This window comes from Trachemys scripta, chromosome 1 (assembly GCF_013100865.1).
Source record: "Trachemys scripta elegans isolate TJP31775 chromosome 1, CAS_Tse_1.0, whole genome shotgun sequence".
Lineage (NCBI taxonomy): Eukaryota > Metazoa > Chordata > Testudines > Emydidae > Trachemys > Trachemys scripta.
This window is the reverse complement of record NC_048298.1, coordinates 303,499,522-303,517,995: the sequence shown is the minus strand read 5'-3', so window position 1 is coordinate 303,517,995 and position 18,474 is coordinate 303,499,522. Positions and strand designations below refer to the sequence as shown.

Below are 18,474 nucleotides of genomic sequence, written 5' to 3'. Positions count from 1 at the left end.
ATTTGCATGGCTTCGTCCCACTGCCGCCTATAGATAAAGTAATCAGTGCTGAATTTGATGGGATAAGTTGGGAGCATGCACCCTAGTCACTGTCACTGCCTGAATTATCTCAAAATATTGACCAGCTCTTTAATATTTGAATAACTGATTCTTTAGTAGTTTAAGAAAAACGTGGTAAAGAGACTTCAAAATAAAAATGTCCCATCATCATCTGCCTCTTCTGGACATTAATATAGTTCACCAACAGGTGTCAGTGACAAGAGCACACTGAGGAAGATAAATTATAATTAGAAGGGCATTAAAAGTAACTGTCATGAATGGCGCCTCTCCCTGCTTACTGAACAGTTTGAATGTTCCACAGCTGGCAAGAAGAAACCTAAGCCTTTAGGAAAGGGTTGATCATTGCCCCAAAGGGTACAAGATCAAAACTAAAATGATCCCTAATACATCCAAGGTATCAGTTTTAGATGGCAGTCTCAAAGAGGATATGAACAAAGATTCTCTCGGCTTGAAAGCCAGCAATGAAGCGCTTATGCTGCCACACAGCTGATACCTCCGTCAACAGAACATGGCAGCTGCTTTTTAGTGCCTCTGACCTGTGCTATGGAGTAATCAGAAGAGTTGGTTGCCTGCATGCCCTCATTCCCACTGATCCCGACTCCCACATGCGCGGTCTGGATCATTCCCACGTCATTGGCACCGTCTCCAATGGCTAATGTGATGGCATTTACATGTTTCTTTACCATGTCTACTATTTCAGACTTCTGCAGAGGAGACACTCTGAAAAGGAGAAGAGAAAATGTCAGTCAGTTTCCCACATGCTGAGTTATGTATGCCTTTCCAAAAGGACAGCTGTAATCTCGATTTAGATGTGCTGGAAGGGAGTTACTGGAAAGTTGCCTAATTCAACACTTAGAGTTTAGAACATGTGCCAAATGTTTTCAGAAAGAGAAAGAAGCATTTTCCATTTTTATAAGATAAAACGAATAGAGATCATAAACAAAAACATCAAATTGATTTTTATGTGTGAGAGAATTTAATGTTCATGAGAGATGCCAGATTTAAAGCCTCGGAGACTGAAATCTTTTCTTTATCTGCTACATCATATGCATCAGCTATGCAAGCTTCCCCACTGGATAGACCACCATTAGGTTGTGAGGATAAGTCAGTCTCTATGATGCTTTCAATACTCAGCCTCTTTTCAGAGACTTCAACCAAGGGGGTCAACTGGTGCAAACTGTGGTGGCGGTTTTTGAGGTTGAAGGACAGGGTTGTAGTAGGACAAGCAAGTACCAGGAAGAAATAAGAAGGTATAGGAAAAGCCCCTTCTTCCCACTTATCTTACACCTGCTTACTCCCTGCTGTGGGTTGCTTTTCCTCTGTTACAACCCCATCTTTTCACCTCTTCAGTCGGTAAGTTACACCACCTTAATGTTATCTTATGCTGGTTATCTGCATGTAATGTATATCAACATTGAGATCACCTCATAACTTGTCCTAATAGGTTACTCTTGGAACCTGACAGCTCATAGTTAACTGCTGTACCAATATGCTACTAAATCAAATACGAGTCTTCTCTGTGCAGGATGAAGACCCCAAAGCTGCAACTGCTCTGCCTGTAAAACAGCCATAGATGCCAATGGGATTTCTGCATGTGGGCCAGGTCCTTTAGCTCTGGCCTTTCAAAGTGTTGAATAAGGGCTTCACTCTGATATCACTTACTCCACTTTGACATTTGTATAACTTCGTTAACTTCAGTGGAGTTACAATGCTTTCTGCACCGTTATAACTGAGAGCAGATGGTTCCATAACGTAGTTATCCTCATGTACACTCATATCTATCTTATACGTAGATATTTTGAACCTGAATCTTCTCATTTACATCAGTTTTAACTTGACATGCCTCCACAAAATTCAATGGAGAGACTCCTGATTTATATCAGTGTAAGTCAGAGAAGACTCAGAACCTTTATGTATTACATTGAATCATCACACACTTGAACCAATTTTTATTCAGGTACAATACCCAGATTATTGAAGGATATTTTGGCAATACCCACAAATAGCCAGTCTGAGTATTTTAATTCTAGGCCCATCTGTACAAACAACCTTAATTCCTTTGCACATCACTTTTAGTCAAATGAAGTCTCAAAACTACTCTACATACCTTTCCATAAAGCTTTAGACAAAGCTGTTTCACAGCTGAAGCAGGCACATGCACTCACAAACAAAATATAATTGATACCCAAAGGCTTTACTATTAACATAAGGATTTTTATACACTATTTTTTCAGACCTCTGCACTCAGTGGGAGTGACTTATATTTATCCCTTTTATACATCTGGCTGGATTATAGCTGATCAGGAAAAAGAGCATATGGCTTTTGGTCAGCCTTTCCCTTGAAGGGCTTGATCCTGCCTGGTGTTGAGCACCTCTTAGGGTCAGGCTTGACGAGTAGTTTGAAAGTTGTTTTTAAAGTTACTGTGGTTGATCTTCATATGTTAACAAAAACATTTAGAAGAGCTAGCAGCTGTTGAGTTTCAAAAAAACTGAAAGCAGAGAAAAGTTGACTGGGCCATAAAAAACACTTAATCCCAATGACTTTGTGCATGAAATTCTCATTGGACAGATTTATTAAACCCTCAGTTGCACAGCAATGTAAAATGGTACTTTAGCACTCAAGGGACTCAACTGTACTGGAAACAGAAAATACAGACCATATTACTAATCTATCTTGTAAATGAGATGTTAGAGTATAATTATAAGGCATCTCTGAACTTATTTTGAGTCAAATTCTCACTTTTATAAATGTGAATGGTGTAAAATACTAATGAGAATATGCTCTATCTTCATCTCTTACAAGAGTGTGTCTGTGTATATGCACAAAACATCATTTACATGCCTCAGGTGCATTGGAGGCAAAATGCAAAGCCAAGGACATTTAGCCACATCAGAGGTGTAATTTCTCCATAACTGCACATCCTGCTGTAGCTCTTTTTGTTTACTTATAAAATGACTTCTGATTGTTTAATTTTTTTAAAAACTGATGTTAATTTTTCTACTTACCAATTTATCTGAATTGCCTCAGAGTGTGAAAAATAGCTAAAAAGATGACTCAATTATTAAATATACTGTGTTTAAAAGTACTTAGAAAAAATATGTTTTCACATATGTAGACCCTATTGTGTACTGGAATCTACTAGAGCAAAGCCCTGTGTCCATATAGGGGGTCTTGCTAACATCAGTGGGACTCCAAACAGATGCAGAGATCCATGTTTGAGAATCCTGATAGAAGATCACGGCTATTAATGCATAAGGAGTCCAGACACTGCAACTATAACAAAGATTCTCTCAGGACATCCCTGGCAACCCCATTTGAGGTGTTTATAACTTGCTGGTGTATAATTTCACTCGGGGCTCAGAATTGGTATCCAAGTTTTTCTTCCAAAATTTCATCCCAATCACATTAACAGTTTTTATGTCAGAGCAGGGCAATAAAAGAAGCAAAATCATATGACAACTAATTTGAAAAATATGACTGAGGTTTGTATTCTTTGACAAGTAATATACACTTATATGCAAAATCAATATTAATTCAGTTCTCAAAAGTTAGGAAAGACCAATTTTTTTCTAGATTGAACACACCGGCCCAGATTATCTGGTCAAACCAGGCAGTACAGGATAAGGGCTGTGGTTCACTTGATACTAGATAGCTGAGGGTAGGGCCAGCTTCATCATAAATTAGAGCAATCTGAAGGCTGCTATAACTCATACTTGGTCACCCATGGCCTCAAGGTGCTGTTCTCACATTTTCACTGGCCATGCCTTTTATTCCTTCCGCCACATTCCTGGGTTGAGAGGAGGAACAAGTCCCATAATCTTAACCCCTTAGAACTATGAAACAGGACTGAGTTTTTAATTGAAGCTAATGGGGCTACTCAGAAAAGTAAAGTTACGTACATGAATAAATACTCACAGGATTGGGGTTAAGCTTCCACAAATGTTGATTTTGTATTTAATTATACAGTATTTGTCAGTCAATAAAATATATCATAATACAAACTGGATTTTTTTTATTAAACCCTACATACTGTACACGTATTCTATGTACCAATGTTGTACTATTCAGTTAAGGTTGTCAATGAATAACTAATACCCAAAGGTGGAACAATTTTTTCTTATTATTATTTTATCTACCTCCCAATTCCAGAAAAGTGTTTTAATCACATTCTTAGTAATATATATCTATGGTAGATACAGATAAACTATAGTGCACTATAGTTTAATATGTTAGCTGTGGGTATAGTCTAACACCCAAATAAGGCTCTCTTTATTGTAAGATAGATGTGTTCAATTTCAAATTAAGCCCAATAATAAATGTATGCTTTTATAACATGCATCTTTTTCCCCCTGAAAAGTATATTTCCTGGCTCCAGAGAATATTTCTTGATGCATACAGTATATTAGTATAGAAGTTACAACTTGAGATGGTCACTGATTTCTTGAGGGATTTTGTATTTTGTTTTTAAACTTTTTTTCTTCTCAGCTTCCAAACAGTCTCATTCCTTTTAATCTACCTTGCCAGATTGTGCTGTGCTAGATGACATTAATTCCCTTCGATTTAGATGGCATTAATTCCCTTAGAATCAGAACTGAGATTCATTTCTGCACTTCTGATAAGCTATCTACATGAATAAGTAGAAGATTACAGCACAGACCACTCAACTAACCTGAAATTCAGGTGGTATCTTGATCATTTCCCCCCTTTTCCAGTTCACAAAACTTTCTGGATAAATGAGTAGCTCAAAGTGTACTGGAAAGGAACTGACTGCTTTGGAACAAAATTCTGCAATGACATGTAACAATCCATAACTGCCATCTGGCAAGATGTGTCTGCTTTCACTACTTGTCTTACCCTAAAAATAAAACTAGGAAGGAAACTATGCCCCGGGATACATCCATGCACATGGAGATTAAGAGAAGTAGTAGTAATACAGAATGGCATGTTCATCAAAACCCACCTGCTCCGGTGTTCTGAGACTGGCAAAACTGGAGTGCATCTATGAAGGTTCTCAGTATGCCTGTCTGGAAGACTATAACCCCCAAATGGGACCGACCAAAAGTGAAATATTTTGCACTGGTTATTTATTAATAATAGGCTCCTACATGACCTCTGTGAATTTGTTTGGATGTAAGAGAAGGAAGAATTTGGAACAAACTCTTATGTTAAGGTACATCTCTGAGCAAGGGAAGAAGGGATAGGATTCCATTACACTTATTGGGCCAAATCTTCAAGTATTTTCTTATGTCCAAATCGTCCTGTCTGCTTCCATAAGTAAACCCAGACTTTGGGGCAGGACTGGGTCATCTTCTGTCTTTACAAAGCCTTTAGCACACTTTTAAGTGCTAATGCAATATACATACACCTCTACCTCAATATAACGCTGTCTTCGGGAGCCAAAAAAATCTTACCACGTTATAGATGAAACCACGTTATATCAAACTTGCTTTGATCTGCCAGAGTGAGCAGCCCTATCCCTATCTTCTAGAACTGGAAGGGACCTTGAAAGGTCATCAAGTCCAGCCCCCTGCCTTCACTAGCAGGATCAAGTACTGATTTTGCCCCAGATCCCTAAGTGGCCCCCTCAAGGATTGAACTCACAACCCTGGCTTTAGCAGGCCAATGCTCAAACCACTGAGCTATCCCTCCCCCCTGCCCTGTCCCCCCGGCGCGCTGCTTTACCGCGTTATATCCGAATTCGTGTTATATCCTGTCACGTTATATCGAGGTAGAGGTGTACTATAAATAATGACTATCCAAGTGTGTGTGTTTGCAGAAAGGTAAGTGCTACCAGGGAGAAGTTGCAACAGGATACCTGGGGAAGAAGTGGGAGCAAGGCTGCAGCTGTTCTGAGTCAGGCATCCTCAATGAAGCCAGATGGCTGATTATTCAAACCTCACTTATCTTAACCCCAATGGGGGACAGGATCCTTTGGCATAGAGGGGATTGGGGATAAGTGAGGTTCAGATGTTTTATTATATGCATATTATCACCATCTTGTGAATTTTCCACTTAGTATGAAAATTATAGGTAAATTGCACAGGGCACACTTGTTCATACCAAGCATTTTAAAATAGATTTCCATTAACTTATATTGCTCAGCACCTGCGACTGTCATAAAAGTCAATTGGAACTGTGGGTGATCAGCACCTTTCAGAATCAGGCCCTTAACTGGTAATGAATTTGATAGTTATCTCTCTTGACTAGAAACATCTTTAATTAAAACTATATTTTGCCTTTCCAGGAAAAAGTTGTAGGATTTATTTTTAAAAAATCTGAACCTTGGGGTAGTTCTGCTTAGGTTCAGCTAATCTTTCAGCTACAATTAACATCTAGGGCAATAGCAGCTGCTCTTATAAGCACTTCTAACTGTCCTAGAAGTCAATGGGAATTCTGGATGCTCATCATTTTCAGGTTCCAGAGTAATGATGGCTGCACTGTGTGAGGCATTCAGTGTCTGAAAGTCAAACATAGAAATGCAATTACATAATGGAAGATTAGGCTATAATGCAATATAAACAAACAAAAAATTAGAGTCCCTACTAAGACGAGGGCCCCATTAGACGAGACACTTTAAGACAGTCCCTGCCTCAAAGAGTTAAATACACAAGACAAAGAGCAAGATAAATTAAGTATTATTAGACCCATTTTACAGATGGGCGAGCGAAACAGAGAGATTAAGTGACTTGCCCAAGTTTATGCAAGAAATCTGGGATAGAGTCAGGAATGGAACATAAATCTCCAGATTCTAAAGCCACTCACTGAACCACCAGGCTATCCTTTCTCACTAGATTTCACTACACAGACCACAGTCACACAAAGCCTTACGCACTTAAGACTTTGCTGGCTCTGGTTCTAGCCGTGCACTCTTTTCCTTTCTTCATAAGTAGTATGTAAGAAAACAATAGAAAGAAATGTGACTCATTTTTTGAGATGCGTATCACTGTGGGTGCTCCACTTCCGGTGCGCATGAGCCTCTCAAGACCTTGATCAGAGATTTCTAGCAAGCAGTGCCTTTTCAACCAGTGCCCTGTTTAACCAGTGCCCTTTGCCTCCTTGTGGCCGACACCAAGTATATATAGGGATATGCAGGTGAACTGCACTAAGTTTCTTCTTTACTTGTCATTCTCTAGGCCACAACCGAAGCAGAGGGGAAGGGTGGGTAGTGGAGCACCCATAAGGACACACATATCAAAGACCACCACAGTTACTGCACAGGGTGAGTAACGTTTCCTTCTTCTTCAAGCAGTGTCCCTATGGCATCCCTAGAAGGAGGAGGGAGCCTGAGAACAGGACTGAAGATAGTACCAACGGCATGGAGCAGGGCATAATGCTTTGAAAATATATCGATTGAAGACCACATAGCGGCTCTATGTATCTTAAACATTGGAACGGTCTTCAAAAATGTAGTGCATGTCACTTGCAATCTGGTTGAATGCACTCTCCCCCCCTCTCGCCCCCGGATACAGATACAACCCGATGTCCATTTCAAAAGTCTGTCAGCGGAGATGGGAACACCCTGAGATCTATCTGTGAAGGATATATAGGGTCTAGGTGATCTTTTAAAGTGCTTAGTTTTATCCAGGTAAAAGGCTAAGGCCATGCTAATGTCCAAGGTATGGAAATAGGATTCCTGCTGGGAATTGTGAGGTTTCAGAAAAAAAAATAGCAGTAGATGGACTCGTTGGTTAATATAAAAATCCAAAGTAACCTTGGGTAGGAACCTTGGATGTGGATGTAAAGAGAACTTACTGCAAAAAAATGTCGCGGGGGGGGGGGGGGGGGGGAGATTTGCCATCAAGGCTCCAATCTCCACAACCTTACAGGCAGACATGATGGCAACTAGGAAGGCCATCTTCATAGATAAATGAAGCAGGGAGTAGGTAGCCATTGGTTCAAATGGAGGTCTCATGAGGTGCTTGAGAACCAGATTGAGGTGCCAGGATGGAGTAGGAGGTCTAATATGGGGGAAAAGTTTACTCAGACCCTTAATAAATCTGAACATTACTGGGGGAGCAAAAAATGGAGAATTCCTCAATTGCAGATGAAAGGCTGACACAGCAGCCCAATGTACCTTGACCAAACTGATGGATAACCCAGAAGTCTTTAGATCCAGCAAGTAATCTAGGATGAGGGAAAGGGGAACAAATTCAGACCATAGAATGCAACAGAGAGTCCTGTGGCACCTTTAAGACTAACAGATGTATTGGAGCATAAGCTTTTGTGGGTGAATGTCCACTTTGTCGGACATTCACCCACAAAAGCTTATGCTCCAATACATCTGTTAGTCTTAAAGGTGCCACAGGACTCTCTGCTGCATTCTATGGTCTGAATTTGTTCCCCTTTCCCTCATCCTAGATTACTTGCTGGATCTAAAGACTTCTGGGTTATCCATCAGTTTGGTCAAGGTACATTGGGCTGCTGTGTCAGCCTTTCATCTGCAATTGAGGAATTCNCCCTGCCTCTTCTTGGTCCCTGCTCCACTCCCACCCCATTCTGCCCCTTTCCCACCTCTTCCTGCCCCTCCCTCACCTCTTCCTGCCCCCACTCCTTCCCCTTCCCCCAGTGCCTCCTGCACACTGCTGAACAGCTGATTGCGGCGGGCGGGAGGGGCTGGGAGGGACGGGGAGGGGCTGATCGGCGGGGCTGCCCATGAGTGCTGAGCATACACTTTTCCCCCCCCATGGGAGCACCCACAGAGTTGGTGCCTATGCAAGGGAGCCAGCATGACAATACCCTGTGGCCCTATAAATTGGCCAAGCACCCTATTTAACTCCAGGGGTTGCCCCAGGAAGCTGTGTGAGCAAACACAGAATTTGGCCTGCTGTGACTCCAGATTTCATCTTGTCTCCTGATCTCCAGTCTCCGATCTCAGCCTGACTCTTGTCTCCTGACTCCGGCCTGGTACTATTTTGGTACAAGCACCTTAGTAAAGCCATGCTTACTCTCCTTGGAGCTCTGGGGCTTCACAAGCCTGCTGGTACTGCAGGAAGAATCCCTGGCCTCAACAGTACCCACTGAGACAGAGGACATTAACACGGACCTGGTCTTTTTTGGATCTGGCTCTTTAGATAAAGAGTCCATACTCCTGTTCTTGGCAGTCTTCCCAATGTGCTCCAAAAACTTCCCTTTCTTGGGAGAAGCTGCTCTGAGGTGACAGGGCACTGATCTGTCCAGGGACAGATGTGTGTGTGGAGGAGGAGAGGGGGTGTCGCCTGACATGGCTCAGAGGGTTGTTGCAGGGAACGTTCCATTGCCAACAGCCTGAGCTTTATCTCCCCGTTCTTCCCAGCCCTGGATTTAAGGGCTAAACAAAAAGGAGCATTTCTGGGAGATGTGGAACTCCCCCAGACAACGGACACACTTGGAGTGTCTGTTGCTCATTGGTATAGCCTCCCAGCAAGAGAGGCAGCATTTGAAGGCTGGTGAACCAGGCAAACCACATCAGGAGAAGACAAATCTCCTGTCAGTCCCCTCATCTAAAACCAACTATATTAACACTAACAACAACTCTAAGCTAAGTAACTTTGCTAGAAAAAAGGTGAAGAGAAAAAGGCCAAGTATGCTCTAGGGAGCAGACATATTAATTTTTCATCTGGGGCCAAGGCAGTAGAGGAGGCACAAGGCACATGCGTGGGTCAAATAGACAGTGCTAGCTAGAAATCTTTATCAGGGGACTCAAGAGGAGCATGTGCACCTGAAGTGGAGCACCAGAGGAAGACACTGCTCCAAGAAGAAAGAAGCATTTCTGTTATGATTTATGCAATTTCCCTCTTCACTGAAATCTACTTATTTTAGTATATTTTCACTCATGCTGTGTAGTCTTTAAAAGTTCTCTGTGAAAGGAAGGAGAAGGCAAGAACGGAAGCTGTGTTTTAAATAAGTGATATTATATCCTTGTTTCCATGCTTCAACAGGGATTGAAATAACACATTTAAATACCTTAATGTCTTTAACACGAAACAAGTTAATTTGATACTCTGCTTCCTTGAAATGTTTTGTTAATGCATGCAAACCTCTTAGAAGCCTACCTTTCTTGAAATTAACATAGATTTACCCTGTTCTACCACAAAGTACACTGGTGTTTCAAAATGCCATGCCTGACCTCATCTGCAGAGAAGGTAGGATGGGAAACAGCCCAGAAAGAAAGCTGAGACATATTAAGGTTACTGACATTTAAGAGCATGCAATGGCCCCTAGAGAACCATGCAACTAATATATCACTGAAATTCATGTTCAAAAACTTGTCAAATGGTGCTACCAAAACATCATACTTAACAGCTTTTTAATTTGAGTTAGGCCTCCCTTGATACATGCCCTGGAAATCAAAGCAACTAGCCATCTGACTACCAGTTCCAAATAAGAGCTAGACTGTTATTACAGTCAGTAATACAAAGGCTGCTCTAAGAGACATCTTATCACAGACCTACAGCCAAACAAAGGCCTCCACAGAAGACTAACTGACATGAGTATTGGATAAAATATGGATGTGTCTCGTTGAACCAAAGTATGCATTGTGTCCAATGTATTTTACAGAGTAAATCTCTTAATATTGAATCTTCTAACAACTACCACCAATAAATATACACTGGACTCTGGTGCACTACTTTAAAAACTTTGCAAACAGCATTGAATCACCTGTTGATGATCAGTATAATATCTGCAATGGGTGCTGTGTTCTTTTAACAAATAAAGAAACAGCCCTAGAGCAGAGCAGAAAAAGACAAAGCAGAGAATAAGAAAACTGTTTCTTTCTTATAAATTTTTGTTTATTAATAATGATTTGCCAAGTTGTGGTGGAATAACTACCTCTTCTCTCTTCTCTGATGGATGGTGCTGAGTGAACCCTTTTCCAGTCCTGTCCTTCAGGACAATGCTACCAATTATGTCTAGACTACATGTCCAAACCATACACAATTCTTGTTGCATCCTCCTCCATAACATTTTCAAGAGCCAGCCTCTTCTCTACACCCACACAGGCAAAACTCTTACCCAGGCCTTCACCATCTCTCATCCTGAGTACTGTAACCGCCTCTTCTCTGGCCACTCCAACACCTACCCTACTCTCCTAACACCCATCTTTGTCCCCATCTTTCTGGCCCATCACTCAGGTCGTATCGCCCCTTGACAAGTCCCTCCACTAGGTCACACCCTTATTCACCACATAAAATACAAGTTTCTAGTCTTCATCTATGGCAGATTTTTTTTTAAGTAGTTCAGTGTCTCAGCCACTGTAGACTCACCATTCATTTAATCTCTTTTGTCATTTTATTAGTGGCCTCAATTTATCTCCCTGGCATAAATGTGAAGACCTCTCTTAACCCCTTTAAACTTTGACTAGTTGGTAACCTGTTCTGCTTTTCTGTATGATTTCTCTGCAAGCTTCAGCTCACCAGGTATAGTCTAATTGGATGCGCTGGGTTATCTTTATAATGGGAAACAAATAAATACAATAAAGTTGTTAATTACTTCCTGCCTCTTCCATTTCTAGTGCATGACAATACAAGTTTCTATTTCAACATTCCCTAACAAGAACTGCCAATTATGAACCCATACGACTGTACCCATTCTTCTGAACTGGAAACCATATATTGCAATTAGGTTTCAGAGTGGTAGCCACGTTAGTCTGTATCAGCAAAAAGAACAGGAGTACTTGTGGCACCTTACAGACTAACAAATTTATTAGAGCATAAGCTTTCGTGGGCTAAAACCCACTTTATCAGATGCATGGAGTGGAAAATGCAGTAGGAATACATACACACACACACACACACACAACATGAAAAGATGGGGATTGCCATACCAACTCTAACAAGACTAATCAATTAAGGTGGGCTATTAGCAGGAGAAAAAAAACTTTTGTAGTGATAATCAGGATGGCACATTTCAAACAGTTGACAAGAAGGTCTGAGTAACAGTAGGGGAAAATTAGCATGGGGAAATAGTTTTTAGTTTGTGTAATGACGCATCCACTCCCAGTCTTTATTCAAGCCTAATTTAATGGTGTCCAGTTTGCAAATTAATTCCAGTTCTGCAGTTTCTCATTGAAGTCTGTTTTTGAAGGTTTTTTGTTGAAGAATTGCGACTGTATTTTCCACTCCATGCATCTGATGAAGTGAGTTTTAGCCCACGAAAGCTTATGCCCAAATAAATTTGTTAGTCTCTAAGGTGCCACAAGTACTCCTCGTTCATATTGCAATTAGTCATTTTTCATCACACAAATCAATGCAATTCTCTGTGAATTCAACTCCTTCTGTACACCACTGGAGCACTCACCCTTTGGCTCTAGTATTGGGCTTTGGCTACACTGGCGCTGTACAGTGCTGCAACTTGCTGCGCTCAGGGATGTGAAAACGCCCCCCGCCTCCCAGAGCGCAGCGCTGTAAAGCACCAGTGTAATCAGAGCCTGGAGCGCTGCACGCTCTCTCGCATCACTGCAAGGTACTCCCCTTGGAGAGGTGGAGTACATACAGTGCTGCGACGAGAGCTCTCTCGCAGCGCTGGCGACGCGACTACACTTGTGACTTCCCGAGTGTAGCCAAGGCCTAAGTCAATCACTTCTCATCTCTCTAGTTGGCACAGGAAGGATCTTCACAGGGCGTGAACTATGAGAAATCTGTGCCCTGGGCTCAGTGCAGTAGGCAGATTGGTCAAGGTGCAGGGGCACAACCTGTTTCTGGGTGAACAAAGGGTTAATTTGAAATCAGCTCTTTCCCCCCCTCCTGCAAAGGTGAAGAGCTGAGGTGTATTTGCTTAAAATTCCCACCTTCGGCTCCAGCTTCCCCAAAATGCTTTTTGGGCAGAGAGCAAGCATTAAAAACTAAATCTGAAAGGTGAATCTTTTGAAAAGAAATGAGCATGTGTAAATAGGGTGCTATACTGGAGCATATTTTGCATACTTATCAATAACGATTGCAAGTGGCAACTGCTAGAATACTGTTTTAAAAGTGAAATTAATGTATCAAGTTAATTTTGAGCTTTCCTCAACTCAAGATGATTAGCATGGAAACAAATGTGCATTAATCAGCCTGAGTGGTTTGCATGCAATACAGATGTCTGTCACTTTCAATGACTGAGCAAAAAATTTTACACTATCTGCACAATGTACAAATTAGTATCTTTACAGTATTAAACACAGTATGGCATATATGTGACTGTTTTATATAGCAAAATTGCTTATAGAATTTTGAAGAATATGGTAAAATTAAGTGACAACTGAAATTGTGTTCATTAACGAGTATTTTAACCCACTTAGAGTGGTTCTGCCCTGGGGTGAAGCTGAAGGCTAAAATAGGATAGCCATGATGAATACCTGCCTCTGGACTCTGAATAACAATACTATCACAGTGTCTATCAACTCATCTGAGTTGTGTTACCAGATAGCAAGCATTCTGCTCCTTCACACCAAAACACTGCCCAAAAATACTATACTGTAACATGTTAAGATTTTGCTGCTATTCCATGGAACATTCCTATTCAGCTCACACCACTCAACAAAAACAAAACAAAAATAGTGGGGGAGATAGGCTTTTAATGTAATTAATAGATTTGAGATTTTATTTGCCCAAAGCAACTATCTTGTCATTACAGCAGTACTGTTATTTCTCTGTTCCATTTGAGCTCTAACAATACATTAACATTTTTCTGTCTCTTTCTGAAAAAAGGCCTCTTGTAGTTTAAATGAAGAAAACAAATGAATGAGCAAATTTTGATTACATTCTGCTATTAGAAAATGTAAATATTTGGTGTGACAGTCCATAAAGAGCTCAGTGGTTTGAGCATTGGCCTGCTAAACCCAGGGTTGTGAGTTCAATCCTTGAGGGGGCCACTTAAGGATCTGGGGCAAAAACAGTACTTGGTCCTGCTAGTGAAGGCAGGGGGCTGGACTTGATGACCTTTCAAGGTCCCTTCCAGTTCTAGGAGATGGGATATCTCCATTAATTTTGTACCTTAGCAGGGAAGTTAAGCATAAACCATAACTGCCATCAGAGGGCTGTAGCCAACATATCATATTGACTGTTCATGACACAAATTGACAGGAATGCCTGATTTAGAAGAAATTAAATTTTAAAGTTTTGGAATAGATTAAACAGTACAGCTTAATATAGGTTGATGTAGTGTCATTGGGATAAAATATTAAAATCTATTGCATTTTAGAGCTGATTTGAGCTAGCAGAACAGTTCTCACAAAAACAAAACAAAACAAAACAAAAAAACACCACACACACATAGAAGTCTCCAAAGTTAGGATCCTAATAGGAAGTGTTGTGAACTTTTAAAGCACACAACAGTTTCCATAAGTCAAGGTGTGTGCCGCACTTTTAAAAATCAGGCCACTTATATAGATGCTTTAATATGGAATTAAGATGACCAGATATCCCGATTTTAGGGACAGTCCCGATATTCAGGACTTTTTCTTATATAGGTGCCTATTACCCCCCACCCCCATCCTGATTTTTCACACTTGCTATCTGGTCACCCTATATGGAATTAGGAGTCTGACCTTGGGCAGACATTTTAAAAACTGTTGGCCAAACTGTCTAACTTGTGCCCAGCTGATAACTGGCAGATTATTAAATTATATTATTAATACATATTCTATCAGCACCTACAGCATGCTGTGAACTTTACACAACAAATGGTAGAAGAAGGATACCCCTGAAGTGTTTGCACTCTAAATGTTCCGTATGATACAGATAGCAAGGGTAACACACAGTAGGGAGGGGATGGAGAGGAAAGGCAGAGGCCCCTAGTAACAACATCACAGTAACTCAGTTTAGATACATAAATATCTAGAATCACTAACAAATTGTTTTGGGGTATGTTTTTGTTACATTCAATTATCACTTTTCCTGTGAGTAATTATATCTGAAGTAATAGATCTCATACATGATAACTTGTAAGGTACCTTTTTGTGATTTTAGTGCAACATTAACAGCCCATATGGGAGTATTAAAATTCATTACCTGATAATATGCTTTGAAAAAAAATGGAAGCTGATAGATTGAATAGCCTTAGCCTAGAAACATAACTTTTGTTAATTTGAAACTATTTCCCTTACTTAATCCATGGAATGCTATACCCAATTCTGTTTAGGCTTTGTCTACACTCAAAAGTTGCACAGCTTTAACCCCCAGCCCCCATTGTGGACAGTTACATCAGCATAAAAGGACTAAACTAGAGCAGCATAAGCACTGAGTTCATTCCTGAACAGGAAGAGAAATAAGCACTTCAATACCAGTATAACTGCATCCATGCTAGGGGTTGTATCAGTATAACCATGTCGGGGGCGGGGGGGGAATCACATTCCTAACTATATATATATATATATATATATATATATATATATAAAAGAAATAATTATACTGGTACAAAATCTGTAAGTTTGAACAAAAGTAGCTCCTGGAAGAAATGAAACGGTTACTCCCTTTACAATGGTAGTGATCGCTGAGCTATATTTGATGTGGCAGATACATTATAGTCAATAATAGTATTTTAATAGTTCAAGAAATATAAATAGCTAACAATTCAATCCTGCAGCTTGTTCTGCATGGCAGCCGGGACCCTCAACCTGTGTGAAGTCCCAGTGACTTGGATTTAGGAATTTGGGGCCAGATTTTTAAAGGTATTTAGATGCCTATGTGCAGATAGGTACCTAGTAAGATTTTTTTAAAGTGCCTAAGAAGATTAGGCACCTAATCCCTGCACTTCTACTTCACTTAGGTGTTTTTGAAAATGTTACCCATAAATCTAGTTTGCCCTTTCCTATGTTTATCCTTTATCTCAACATCCATCTTCCCTTTGCACAAATACTTCTGTCATTTCAAGTTGCATAGTCACACCCATCTTTTTGTTTGTAGTAGCAGTATTTTACTGACTCTTGATCATGCAAAACTCTCATTAACTTCATGTGGAGCTGGAGGGTGTCCTTGGTATATTAGTAGAATGAAAGTTGTAATGCTATGTTTATAAGAAACTCATCAGTGAAAAATATATTCTTAGAAATCCCTATGATGTTTTCAGATTTTTGTAAAATGTTCCAATTTTATGTGATTTACCAAACCCTATCAACCTGCTAACATTTGATAACTCTAAACAGGGATGTGCCTTTTAACTCCATTGAAATTATTTGAAAGAGCTTTTAAGCGGGAGAGTTGAAAAATCAAAATATTTTGCTAAAAAGCCAACCCATCATTATCCTTCCTAAATAGGGGTCATTAGGATGTACAGATCTAGGAGCCGATTCTTCACTCTCTCGCCCTTTGTGTAGTAGTTTACATTTGTACAAAGAGGCTGTAAAATGTTGCAATTCTGATTTGGTAACTTTTTGAACGCACTTTTCACAGATGTAAATAATTGTGCATGGCGCCAAGCAATGAAGAATCAGGCCACACAGTTTTCACCATTATTTAAAGAATGTTTTTTAAAGTGAAGATAAAACAAGATCTTGCAGACTTCTGAGAATTTTGCTGCAGCCCAATTAAGTCATATCAGTACTAATACAGTTATGTATTGGGATTTTCAGGAACAAAAGATGGTTGGGTATATTTTTGAAAAGTTAACCTTTTCCTAAAGGCAGACAGAAGTATATTGCCTGAAGGACCCTGTGTCCTGGAGAGAAACTGGCTTTGAAAAGTTTCAGCAGGCAGCATGATAATGAGCCCATTTCTATTGACTTGTTATCTTCAAAGGTGAACTCTTGGGCAGCAAAGAGGCAGCGTTCAGCACCAGGCTGTTACTGTGAAAAAAGTCCTCCTTATCCATTTTCATATCAGGGTGATTTATACTATCAGACAGTCAAGCCTATTACTGCCACAGTGATTTAAAACACCAGACGGTACAGACTGCTAGCATCACAGTGATTTAAAATTTCAGATAGTCCAGATTATTAGCACAAATACTAACAAATACATCCCACCTTGTTGATGTCAAGGTAATTTAAAATACCTATCAGCCTAGGCTACTGGCACACAGAGGTGAAAGAGCTAGACTGTATAAAACAGCTTTTTATAGAAGTGGAAACCACGGAAAATGAAAAAAAGGACTGCCAAAAGTTTTACTGCGTTCATTAATATTTTTCATGACTCGGGCAAGATTATAGGTAGCAACCCTGTGAGGAAAAGGATGACTTGTCCATTGCTGAAATATTCATTGACTTAGTGGGGATCAAGGTTTGGGTTTTGGGGGATTTTTAGATAATGTACCTTAGGCATGTGCCAGGGCATGACCAAATAGGTTGTTGTTGGGGTTTTTTGTATCCAGTTATGAAAAAGAAAAAAAAAAGTTAGCTCACAGGATTCCATCTATCTATCTATCTAGGCGCGCGCACACACACACACACCACACACACACTCTCTCTCTCTCTTACTTACTTACTTCCCAGGTTATTAAATGGCTATTGCAGCAACATGTAGATTTCTATAAACCAGCATATCGAATGTTACCAAGAACTCAAGTTTGCTTTAAATGTACAGCTGAATTTTGTCAACGTGAGATAACTAATAAGCCAACATTTACAAAAGAATGTGTGCAGAGAAAAAAAAATTGGTGTGCATTCAGCCCAAGCTATCCCCAAAAGCATGGATCATTAGTGAGGTATAAAATATGAGCCCCACATTCAAATACCACCATCTCTTTGCCTTCCTGGCATACCACAAACTCCTTGGGATGATGTGTTACAAAACATGCTCTGGAAAACTCCTTGGAATGATGTGTTTCAGTGTTCAAAATGCTAAGTGACATGGCCACTTGACATGGCCACTAAGTGACATGGCCTCTCTTGAGGGGCTGTAAAAATTAATTTACAAGGCAAAACAAAAGCAGTATCCAGAGCAGAGCTCAGCAACAAGGAGGGGCAGCTGTCTCAGACTATAGTTACTAGAATTGTACACCCACAAGCCAGACTGGTTCAGGCCCTGATTAATTCTGTCACATCTGCTGAATATATGGTTTCACAGCGAGATCCCTAAACTGGCCCAGCTCATTCAGTGAGGGAGATTCTCTTTCTGCCCAGAGATGTGGGCAGTCTGCAATACTGTCAATCTGGCATCTTTAAAAAACAGTGAATTCTCTTAAAATAAGAAATTAAAGCAAATGCCTTACTTTACCTCATCTCATACAGTCTCCTATAATCCGATTAAAAGAACAGGAGTACTTGTGGCACCTTAGAGACTAACAAATGTATTAGGGCATAATTTGTTAGTCTCTAAGGTGCCACAAGTACTCCTGTTCTTCTTTTTGCGGATACAGACTAACACGGCTGTTACTCTGAAACCAGTCTACAAATAGCAGCTTTACACTTAGATTTTTGTTAATAATCAAATGCAAGCTAAAAACATTACGGTCTCAAAAATTCAGTGAAAGACAGGCTGAAGGCATCCAAAAAAGTAAATTACCAAATCTTGTGTTTAAAA

At 40.2% G+C, this 18,474-nt stretch overlaps 1 protein-coding gene across 3 annotated transcripts in view; it reads right to left on the bottom strand.

The window, feature by feature from the left end:
* ATP8A2 (ATPase phospholipid transporting 8A2) overlaps positions 1–18,474 on the bottom strand; it is a 584,689-nt gene that overhangs the window by 236,333 nt on the left and 329,882 nt on the right. For all 3 annotated transcript variants that reach the window (XM_034758733.1, XM_034758730.1, XM_034758731.1), the window contains exon 26: positions 597–780. In XM_034758733.1, coding sequence (XP_034614624.1) covers positions 597–780 — 184 coding nt within the window. The remainder of the gene's footprint in view (positions 1–596; positions 781–18,474) is intronic.